This window comes from Loxodonta africana, chromosome 20, assembly GCF_030014295.1.
Source record: "Loxodonta africana isolate mLoxAfr1 chromosome 20, mLoxAfr1.hap2, whole genome shotgun sequence".
NCBI lineage: Eukaryota > Metazoa > Chordata > Mammalia > Proboscidea > Elephantidae > Loxodonta > Loxodonta africana.
Window position 1 is genome coordinate 54,879,596 of NC_087361.1, and position 11,995 is coordinate 54,891,590.

General features: G+C 42.2%; 1 protein-coding gene across 1 annotated transcript; it reads left to right on the plus strand.

Moving 5' to 3' along the window:
* Positions 1–7,285: 7,285 nt before the first annotated feature.
* On the plus strand, positions 7,286–7,454 carry LOC135228284 (small ribosomal subunit protein uS14-like). The gene is given in 3 exon segments (XM_064272970.1): positions 7,286–7,331; positions 7,334–7,360; positions 7,363–7,454. Coding segments are annotated over 3 exon segments (165 nt in total).
* Positions 7,455–11,995: the final 4,541 nt, after the last annotated feature.

Sequence of the window (11,995 nt, forward strand, 5' to 3'; positions counted from 1 at the left end):
TATGAAGATCCAAGGAAATGTAATTCATTCTCAAGAGAAAAGACAATCAACAGAGATCAAACACAGGTGTTATAACTAGTAGTTTTGAATTTTGAATGAGCTTTTGAACTAAATCCATTGACTTAAAGGAAAATATGCTAGTAATAAATGAAAAGATAGAAAATCTCAGTATAGAAATAAAAACTATAAAAAAAGAACAAAATGGAAATTCTAAATTGAAAAACACAATATCTGAAATAAAAAAATCACTGGATATGATGAAGAGCAAAATGGAAATGACAGAGAAAAGAGACAGTGAACTTGAAGAAAGATCCATAGAACTTTTCAGTCTAAAAAACAGAAAGAAAAGATCAACAGAACTTCAGGGACCAGTAAAAGAAAAAGCAAAAGGTCTAACATACATGTAATTGGAATCTCAGAAAGAGAGATAAGAAAGATTGTAGCAAAAAAATTTTTTAATAAATGATGACTGAAGTTATTCCAAATTTAGTAAAAGACATAATTGTACAGATTCAAGGAGCTCAGGAAATCCCAAGAAGGATAAAAATGGATAAATATGAAGCAAACCCATCATAGCTAAATGCAGAAAACAAAAATAAAGAAAATACTTTGAAAGCATTAAGAGAAAAATGACACATGACATTCAGAGGAACAAATATTTAAATGATCAGTGACTTCTCATCAAAAATACTGGAGTCCAAAACCCAGTGGAACAATAACTTTAAACTTCTGAAGGCAAAAAAAACCTACCAACCCAGAATTCTCTATCCAGTGAAAATATTCTTCAAAAACTGAGGGTAAAATAAATATATTTTCAGAAAAAAGAAACCTGGGAGAATGCATTGCCAGCAGAACAGTACCACCAGAAATGCTAAAAGAAAATGTTCAAGTTAAAGGAAAATGATATAAGATAGAAACTCATTCCATAAGATGGAATGAAGAGCATCAGCAATGGTAAATATCTGTGTAAATATTATCAACTTGGTGAGCTGGGAACTACAGTACCAGGTTTCCTTCCGTATATGAGTCCATGTTAGAGTTGGACAAAAAAGGAAATTCTATATTTCTGACATAGAAAGGAAGCAGTGGTCTTTACTTTCTGAAGGCCTTATTACAGTCATATGTGGTGACTGAGGAAGAAATAACTCAACCTTGGTTTACAGATGGTGCTGCATGATATACTTGCCACAAAGTGGATATTTGCAGCCCTACAACACAGTGAAGGACAGAGGTGAATGGAAATTCTCCCAGTTGAGAGGACTGAGACCACTGCACCTGGCTGTTCATTTTCCCTGGAAGGGGAAATAGCCCAAGGTATGGACCTATACCGATTAATTGGCAGTGGCTAATGGTTTAACCAAATGGTCAGGGACTTGGAAGAAACACAATTAGAAAATCAGTGACAAGCTGAAGAAAATTGAAATAAATCCACGAGAGCTAAAGTACAACGTTGAGTATATCCCACCTGAATTTAGAGACCATCTCAAGGATAGATTTGATGCATTGCATACTAATGACTGAAGACCACATGAGTTGTGGGATGACATCTTAGGCATGAAGAAAGCAAAAGGTCATCAAAAAGACAGAAAAGAAAGAAAAGATCAAAATGGATATCAGAAAAGACTCTGAAACTTGCTCTTGGTAGAGTTGTTGTTGTTAGGTGCCATTGAGTAGGTTGAGATTCACAGGGGCCCTATGTACAACAGAACAAAACACTGCCTAGTCCTACATCATCCTCATAATCATTGAAAATACAGTAACTAAAGCAAATGGAACAAATGATGAAGTAAAGGAGCCGAACAGAAGATTTCAAAAGGCAGCTCGAGAAGATGAAGTATTAATAACGAAATGCGCAAAGAGCTGGAGTTAGAAAACCAAAAGGGAAGAACATGCTTGAAATTTCTCAAGATGAAAGAACTGAAGAAAAAACTCAAACCTCTAGTTGCAATATTGAAGGATTCTATGGGCAAAATACTGAATGACACAGGAAGCATCAAAAGAGACAGAAGGAAAACACAGAGTTACTGTACCAAAAAGAATTGTTGGCGTTCAGCCATATCAGGAGGTAGCATATGATCAAGAACTGACAGTTCTGAAGGAAGATGTCCAAGTTGCACTGAAGACATTGGTGAAAAACAAGCATCCAGGAACTGACAGAATACCAGCTGAGAAGTTTCAACAAATGGCTGTAACACTGGAAGCGCTCACTAGTCTCTGCCAAGTGTCTTAGTTATCTAGTGCTGCGATACCACAACTGGATGGCTTTAACAAACAGAAATTTATTTTCTCATAGGTTAAACCCAGGAGGCTAGAACTCCAAATTCAGGGTGCCAGATCTAAACGAAGGCTTTCTCTCTCTGTCCTCCCTGGAGGAAGGTCCTTGTCTCTCCTGAGTTTCTGCTTCTGGGCAATCTTCATGTGGCTTGTCATATCTCTTCCCCCTTCTCTGCTTATTCTTTTAATCTCTTTTATATCTCAAAAGAGATTGACTCAAGATACGACCTACACTAATCCTGACTCATTAACATAACAAAGACAACCCATTCCTAAATGGGATTACAACCATGGACATAGAAGTTAGGATTTACAACACATATTGTGGAGGGACATAGTTCAATACATAACACCAAGAAATTTGGAAGACAGCTTCCTGGCCAACTGACTCGAAGTGATTCATATTTGTGCCCATCTCAAAGAAAGTTAACCCAACAGAATGCAGAAATTATCAAGTATCATTAATATCATGCATGTAAAATTTTGCTGAAGATAATTGAAAAATGGATGCAGCAATACATTGACAAGGAACTGCCAGAGATTCAAGCCAGATACAGAAAAGGACGTGGAACAAAATACCATTGCTGATATGAGATGAATCTTGGCTGAAAGCAGAGAATACCAGAAAGGTGTTTACCCGTGTGGATCATAACAAATTATGGATAACCTTGCTAAGAATGAGAACCCCAGAATACTTAATTATGCTCACACAGAGCCTACACATAGACCAAGAGGTAGTCATTCAAACAGAACAAGGAGCACTGCTTGGTTTAAAATCAGGAAGGGTATGTGTCAGGGTTGTATCCTTTCACCGTACTTATTCAATCTGTATGCTGAGCACATAATCCAAGAACCTGGACTATATGAAGAAGAATGGGGCATCAGGATTGGAGGAAGACTTATTAACAACCTACAATATGCAGATGACATAAACTTGCTTGCTGAGAGTGAAGAGGACTTGAAGCATTACTGATGAAGATCAAGACTGCAGCCTTCAGTATGAATTACATTTCAACATAAAGAAAACAAAAGTCCTCACAAGTGGACCAAGAAGCAGCATCATGATAAATGCATTGTCAAGGATTTCGTTTTACTTGGATCCACAATCAATGCCCATGGAAGCAGCAGTCAAGAAATCAAACAATGTACTGCACTGGGCAAATCTGCTGCAAAAAAAAGTCTTTAAAGTGCTAAAAAGCAAAGATGTCACTTTGAGGACTAAGGTTCATCTGACCTAAGCCACGGTATTTTCAATCGTCTCATATGCATCCAAATGCTGTAAAATAAATAAGGAAGACCAAAGAAGGATTGATGCCTTTGAATTATGGTGTTGTCAAAGAATATCGAATATACCATGGACTGCCAGAAGAATGAACAAATCCGTCTCGGGAGAAGTACAGCCAAAATGCTCCTTAGAAGCAAGGATGGCAAGACGTACTTTGGTCATGCTATCAGGAGGGAACGGTTCCTGGAGAAGGACATAATGCTTAGTAAAGTAGAGGATCAGTGAAAAAGAGGAAGAGCTTCAAAAAGGTGGATTGACACAGTGGCTGCAACAATGGGTTCAAACAGCAATGATTGTGAGGATGGCACAGGTATGGGCTGTATTTTGCTCTGTAGTACATAGGGTCACTATGAATCTGAACCGATTTGACAGCACCTAACGACAACAAAATCTGGAAATGTATTTGGCTAGACCTCTCTGGGAGGCACAGAGTAAAAGGATATAAACATTTGCAAAAGAGCAACCTTAGCAGGGAGGAATAATGAAATAGACAAGATGACCTAGTCTATGGATGTCAGTTAGCCTCTTCTGGTACCCAGCCCTGTTTTTGCCTGAGGGCCTCATGACCAACGTGGTCATGTAAGCAGAACTGAAGGTTATGCATAGGTTCAGCAACCTGGGCTTTCACTTACCAAATCTGACCTGGCTCCAGCCACTACTGAGTGCTCAACCAGCCAAGAGCAGAAACCAACAATGAACCCTCAATATGCTATCCTTGAGGTACTCAGCCAGCCACAAGGTGTCATATGTATTAGTTTGGATCACTTCCATTATGCAACGGGATAGCATTTTGGTCTCACTATAATACCGTATTTTTACTCAAATAATGCACTCATTGTATGTTTTTTGCCAGATGCACAACCCTCCCTCAGTATTTTTGTAAGTGAGCTTGCTGGACGTTATATGTGTAGGCGTGTTATTTGAGAAAAATACGGTAGACACTTTGTGTATGGGTTAGTCTTTCCTGCCTGCAGTGCTTCTGCCAAAATCACTCTCTCTAGACTCACAGAGTGCCTTATTTAATGTCCTGGTATTTCACATAGTAGATTCTGACCAGGCAATTTTACAGCACATGAAGTACAACAATGGACTCATGCTCATGGAATTCCCTGGTCTATCTATCATCCTGATAGAGCAGTGGAATAGCTTTTTAAAGACTCAGTTGTAGTACCAACTGGGTAGAAACACTTTATGGGGCTCCAGGATGTGGTATATGCTCTAAATTTATCAAGGTGTTGTTATTCCCATAGTCAAGACTTAGACATCTAGAAATCAAGGAGGGAAAAGGGGAATGGTTTCTTTCACTCTTACCCTTAATGATCCAACAGCAAAGTTTTTGCTTACTGTCCCCATAATTTTGGATTTGGTAGTCTATCAGATTTTGCTTCTATCAGAGGACACAACAATGGTTCCATTTAACTGGAAGCTGAGACTGAAACCTGGATATTTTGGGCTTCTCATGCCAATAAACCAACAGAAAAAGAAGAGGTTACTATACCAGCTAATGCAATTGATTCTGACTCTCAAGTGGAAATTGGATGGCTACTACACAATGGACACAGAGGAAAGTATGTCTGAAACACAGAACATCTGGGGTGCCTCTAGCACTCTCATGTCCTGTGATAAAAGTTAATGGAAAACTACAACTCAATTCAGTTGCAGATTGGACTATTGTGATTCATAGAGTTTTCATTGGTTGATTTTTGGATGTAGATTGCCAGGTCTTTCTTCCTAGTCTGTTATAGTTTGAAAGCTCTGCTGAAACCTGTTTAGCACTATACCAACACGCAAGCCTCTATTGGCAGATGGGAGGTGACTGTACATGAAATGCATTGGCTGGCAATCAAATCAAGGACTCCCTGCAGTGTGATGGATTGCTTTTGTGTGCCCTTTCTAGCCATGGTCCTGTAACGCCCACCCAAGTGATTGGGTGGAACTGTGAAAATAAGGTAGTTGTAGCTCACCAAGGGGATTGGTCAGTTTTGCCACCCCACTGGGTTTGAAATGAGCCACCTCAGAGGAAGGAAAGAGGATTCTACCGCCACCAAGGAAGAACAGCCAGGAGATAAGAGTGTGCCCTTTGGACCTGGGGTCCCTGTGCTGAGAAGCTCCTGGAACCATGACACCAAGACAGAGAGCTGTAAAACTGAAGGCAGCAGAGACCCAGCAGCAGACTTGGCAGCAGAGACCTGGCAGCAGAGAGCCAGTAGCAAGAAATGGCATGGTGGGCTTCCCGGTCCATAGAGAGAGAAAGCTGAGTGCCTTTGGGCAGAGGCTAAGAGACAAGCAGAGGTGTGTCTGTGAGCATGGCTGGGAAGAGGCTGCCTTGATGGAAGAATTGTATCCTGAGTGTACCCGAGCCTGAATGGTAACAGTTACTTCCCTAACACCATGATCATGAGTATTGCTTGTGAGTTCTATGTGGCCATTACACTGGATTATCAAACCCAGCAGAGAAGTAGAGAGTGCCATGAGAGGGACAGTTGGTCTCAGAGTTGGTAAAGATGGTGAAGAGAGGAAGCATGCCTGACCTCTGCCTCATAGGAATCAGCGTTGGGCTGTTGATCTTGATTCTCCTTCCCCTTTGTGAAGTTACAAGAGGTCAGACACCGCCATTTTTACAGTTGGTGTCAGAAGTGGGATTCTTTGTAATGGTTCCAGACTCATCAAATCGTGGGACATTGTAAGAGAAAGAAGGAAGGGGCTTGGGAAGTGAAACTTTTGATTCTTAGATGGTTACTGTGGTTTTTGTTACCTGTAACAAAAGCTGAAGAGCTGCAGATGAAGTGTCCTGGAGCCAAAGCCAGGTCAGATAAGCAGAATGATTGATAGGAAGCCACCCAGGCAGAGGCCCAAGGCATGTGCATATGAATGGGAAGATAGTCAAGGGGTGGAGAACAGAAGAAGAACAGAAAATGAAGATGAATGTTTTAGAAAAGATTATATGTTTAACTGACTTTACAATGGACACTGTGGAAACCCTGGTGGTGATGTGGTTAAGAGTTCGTCTGCCATCCAAAAGATTGGCAGTTCAAATTCACCATACGATCCTTGGAAACCCTATGGGGCAGTTCTAGAGTCAGAATCGACTCAACAGCAATGGGTTTTTGGTTTATGGATACTGAATGTTTCCCCTACCTAGTGTTGTATTAAAAAAAAAAAACAAAAACCCATAGCTGACCTAAATATACGATAGAAACGAATACTGGGTATTATAGATTACAGACAGCATGTAACTCTGCCTTTGGCAAACACTGGATTGCATATGCTAAAAGGGGAACTAGGATTCGCCTGAGGGAAATGCAGGCTATTAGAATGCAGTAGCCCTGTGTATGGTCGGGGGGCTTAGGTCGAAAACCTGAGCCCCACTCAGATTTTCCATTTGAGGAAAAGACATGCAGAACCACCCAGAACTACTGAGAGGGGAGGCATGTCTGACCTTTGCCTCATAGGAATCAGTATTAGGCTGTTGACCTTGACTCTCCTTCCCCTCTTGTGAAGTTAGAGGAGGTCAGACACTGTCCCCAAGCTGTTTTTACACTCCCCAATGGAAGGCAATAAAACTGAGGTTCAGTAAGGTTAAGAAATGTGTCAAAAGTAAAACTAGTATCAAAACTAAGGTTTCTCTGACTCAGAGTATCTTATACTTTCCAATATATTATGTGGATTCTCAATAATAATATGTCAGCCTCTTTCCTTTTGCCTTGGTGCACCGCTCAAAGCAAGATGGGTCACCAGCAACTCTGCTGGAGCCACCCGAGAAAATCCGGCCAGCTTCCTGCTCTTGCCGTGTGTGCCCAAACTGGACAGTCTGATCCAGAAATACAGCCTCGATATGTGCCACCAGTGTATCCATCAGTATGTGACAGATGTATGCTCCATCAAGTTGGACTAAGTGATCTTCCTTGAATGGATTATTCAAGACATCTACCCAACAAAAGAAACAATGCAAAACTCTTTATACATAAAATTAAAAAATCTTCAATCAAAAATAACAATAATATTTCAAATTTCAGATACTATTCTAGGTACTTTATACATAGTGTTTCTAATTCTTTCAACAATATTTGAATGAATGCATGATTATCCTATTTTCTATACTGAAAAAACTGGGAACTTCTCCAAGGCTATACAGTGAAAAAGTTGCCTGGTATCTGAACCAATTCGACCTGCCTCCGGAGTTACCTTGACCTGCTCACCCTGCTACCTTGGCTTTCAAAGAGGATCAAGTGATTCTCCCTCCTTAAATCTCCCTGAACACTCCTCATTACCAAATCCCTTATCACGTCCAATGAGGCTCCAACTCCCTCACCCACCCTCACTTCCTCCTTTCCTATCTGCACCCCATGCTCCAGGCCTGGTGAGCATCTGGCAGCTCCTCAAAAGGACACACTCTGTGCTGTTCTTCATGCTTAGAATTTCTTCCCTCTCTAACCTCTCACCCACCACCTTTTGGGGAGAGAGACCTTATTCACGTTTCGACCCTCAGTTTCAACTTCTAACTCTAGGAAACAACACTTCTCAGACCCAACCAAGCTAACTTCATCTTTCCCACTCTGTGCACCTAATGTTCACATCACATACCTCTACTATTGCACTGATCCTATCAAAGTGACATCATTAATTTACAGCTCGTACCACACGTGGGTTTTTTTTTGTTTTTTTTTTTACCACACATGGGGAAACCCTCGCGGTGTAGTGATTAAGTGCTATGGCTGTGAACCAAAGGGTCGGCAGTTCAAATCCTCCAGGCGCTCCTTGGAAACTCTATGGGGCAGTTCTACTCTGTCTTATAGAGTTGCTATGAGTCGGAATCGACTCGACGGCACTGGGTTTTGGTTTTGGTTTTGGTTATTTTTTTACCACACGTGGAGTCGCCATGAACTGGAATCAACTCAACAGCAATGAGTTTGGTTTGGTTTTTGGTTACTCTCTAAACAAACATTGACCTCCTCCAGATGCAGCCTTCATCTTTGTACCTGTCATACCTACTACAGTGCCTGGCACATCATTGGTGTTCAAGAATGAATGAATGAGTGAATGAGTGAGTGAATATGGAGGGTATATAACAATCTTCCACAACGGGACATAAAGCTTCTGAAAATGACGTCCAGGGGCACATGCTATCAGGAGGGACCAGTTCCTGGAGAAGGATGTCATGCTTGCTAAAGAAGAGGGTCAGCAAAAAAGAATACCCTCAACGAGACGGACTGGCACAGTGGCTGCAACAATGGGCTCACGCATAACAACAATTGTGAGGATGGCACAGGATCAGGCAGTGTTTCGTTCTGTTGTACTAGGGTCGCCACGAGTCAGAACTGACTCGACGGCACCTAACAGCAACAACAACATTAGATACATCTTGTTAGAGCCATGGATGAGTAACGCCAGAAACCTGGGAGTGAGGAATTGGCTTGATCTCAGTATCTAAGTCAATTAATGGGCCTGAAATCCAGCCAAGACTCTTCTGTCATTTTTCAAAGAAAATGCTGGAAAAGTTTCATAATAAAGTACCTTAAAGACAACTATCTATTCCACAAGGTATTCTCATCACCTATGTATAAAAGAATCAGATGTGTGATCTAATTCCTTTTCCCTTTTGCTGTCCCTGAGTAATACAAAGTGGAGTGGAGATCTGGCAGTTAACCAATAAACTTGATTGTTGTAAACAGTCAAATTAGATAATTAATGATCATGTTTGCCAAATTTCCACTTCACTTTATGCTGGGTAGATGCAGCCCTGTGGCTACAGATAAATTTACAAACAAATTGCCCAGTTCTCCTAGTGAACCCTTCCATATCTTGAATCTCGAGTCTTCCATTACCCCTTCTGGCTCTTCTCCATCATCTTAGAAAACAGCTAGAGAAATTGGAATGCTCACAGCACTGGAGAGTTACCCGCACAGCTGGTTCTGGAAGAAATCAGTAGCCTCAAGTTTGGCACATCAGCCCAGCCTGAGATTCTGACCCTGCCTTTCCTTTCTATATGAGCACCTGACAAGTAACTGCTCCATCCACCCTTTGCCACAGGTGCCAAGAGCAGTGGAGACCCCCTCCTGCAGGCCATGAGCTGAATAGGACTTGTTGAAGAATCGATGTCCTTCCTGGCTGGATAATTAACCAAAAACCAAACCTTCTGTCATCAAGTCAGTTCCAACTCTTGCTTATCCCACATGTGTCAGAGTAGAACTGTGCTCCATAGGGTTTTATAGGGCTGAATTTTTGGAAGTAGATCACCAGGTCTTTCTTTCAAGGCACCTCTGGGTGGACTTGAACAGCCAACCTTTCGGTTAGCAGCTAAGCCTATTAACCGTTTGTTCCACCCAAGGACTCCCTTTGGGTGGTTACCTCCTGCCATTTTGCATGTTGGGTGAAGCCATGTTTGTTGCTCCCCCAAGGTCCTTTTTGGCCTCTGTTGGGTACGTAAAAGATTAAGTGACACAGCTTTGACATTTCTAGATTAAAGCCTAGAGGTCCAAAAGAAGTAGACTTTTGCAGTGGAGGTAAGTTGGCCTATGCGAGGGGCTGATTTTAAGGTCAAAAATATAAGGAGTGTACAATACCCTGCAAAGATTTTAATTAAGTGTCTGAAGGCTTGGGGCTGGGGGCTGGAGAGAACTGCACAGCTGTTATAGCACAGCTAGTCCACACTGCAGTCAGACTCAATTACTGGTATTAGAGTAATCTGGAATTCCCAAACTTTTCAAGAAGCACGTTCTCAATTGTCAAGGATCTACTGTATCAAACTCTGGCTGAGACTTCAGGTATGTGGGGAAAAAAATCCTTTTAGTAAGCACCTACTTCATACTAAGTGCTGTTCTGGGTATGACAGACACAATGATGAACAAGACAACTCACAATCTAGGTAGGAGGCTTTAATGCTTCCTGAAGAATGAATGGAGGTCCATCAACTCCTCTCAGCAGCTGATTGGTAGAAGGGGGAGGCCTAACTCAAACTTCTCTAGAATATGAACACACCCCAGTCAGAAGGAGAGCATCCTAGGACTCTGAGAGCCAGGAGAAGCTACACCAGCTCCCTACATTCCTCACCTTGGAGGTGAGGTCAGCATCAGCACAGACCGTCAAGCCAGTGAAACCAGTCAGCCTGCTGCTTCTGGCATGTGTTGTAACCTGTAACAAAAGACTGGTGAGGATAATGGGAATTCCCAGTCTCAGGACCAGTCATGAAATAAAGTGTGTCCCTGAAAAGTATGTGTCACCTTGGGTAGGCCATGATTCCCAGGATCGGCCTGCATTTTGTCATCTGATGTAATTACGTGTTCTAAATCCTAGCCTCCAAGCCTGTGGTTGTGCTCCTATTTGGGAGTGAGTTGTCTGTTATGTTGATGTGGCAGGATTATGTTATGTTAATGAGGATTAGGGTAGAGTATACCACACGACCCTTGATTGAGTCACACCTTTTATCTTACAAGAGATAAAAGGAGAGAGAAGCAAACAGAGGCGGGGTACCTCCTACCACCAAGAAAGAAGAGCCAGGAGCAGAGCTGGTCCTTTGGACCTGGGGTCCCGGTGCTGAGAACCTCCTTAACCCAGGAGAAGACAGATACCATGACTCATGGAGATCTCCAAGGAACATCAGGCCCACAGATGCCAAAAGGAAACAAGGACCTTCCACTACAGCCAAAAGAGAGAGAAAGCCTTCCCCTAGAGAACCAAAAAAACCAAACCTGTTGCCATTGAGTTCATTCCAACTCACAGCGACCCTATAGAGCCGAGTAGAACTGCCCCACAGGGTTTCCAAGGGGCAGCTGGCAGATTCAAGCTGCTGAACTTTTTGGTTAGCAGCCAAGCCTTAACGACTGCACCACTGGGGCTCCTCCCCTAGAGAGGGCGCCCTGAATTTAGACTTCTAGCCCTCTAGACTGTGAGAGAATAAACTTTTGTTTGTTAAAGCCGTTCACTTGTGGTATTTCTGTTACAGCAGCACTAGATGACTAAGACGGGACCAAACAGTGGGGTGACATCTGGCCTTTTGCTCACTATTTTGGCAGTCTAGAGGAGGAGAAGGAAACCCTGGTGGCGTAGTGATTAAGTGCTACGGCTGCTAACCAAAGAGTCAGCAGTTCAAGTCCACCAGGTGCTCCTTGGAAACTCTATGGGGCAGTTCTACTCTGTCCAATAGGGTCGCTATGAGTCAGAATCAACTCGACGGCACTGGGTTTAGTGTTTTCTTTTTTTAGAAGAGGAGAAAAGATTGAAGTTGTCAAGGATTTCATTTTACTTGGATCCACAATCAACAGCCATGGAAGCAGCAACCAAGAAATCAAAAAACGCACGGCATTGTGTTGAGGAGCAAAGATGTCACTTTGAAGACTAAGGTGCGCCTGACCCAAGCCATGGTATTTTCAATTGTATCATATGCATGTGAAAGCTAGACAATGAATATGGAAGACCGAAGAGTTGACGCCTTTGAAT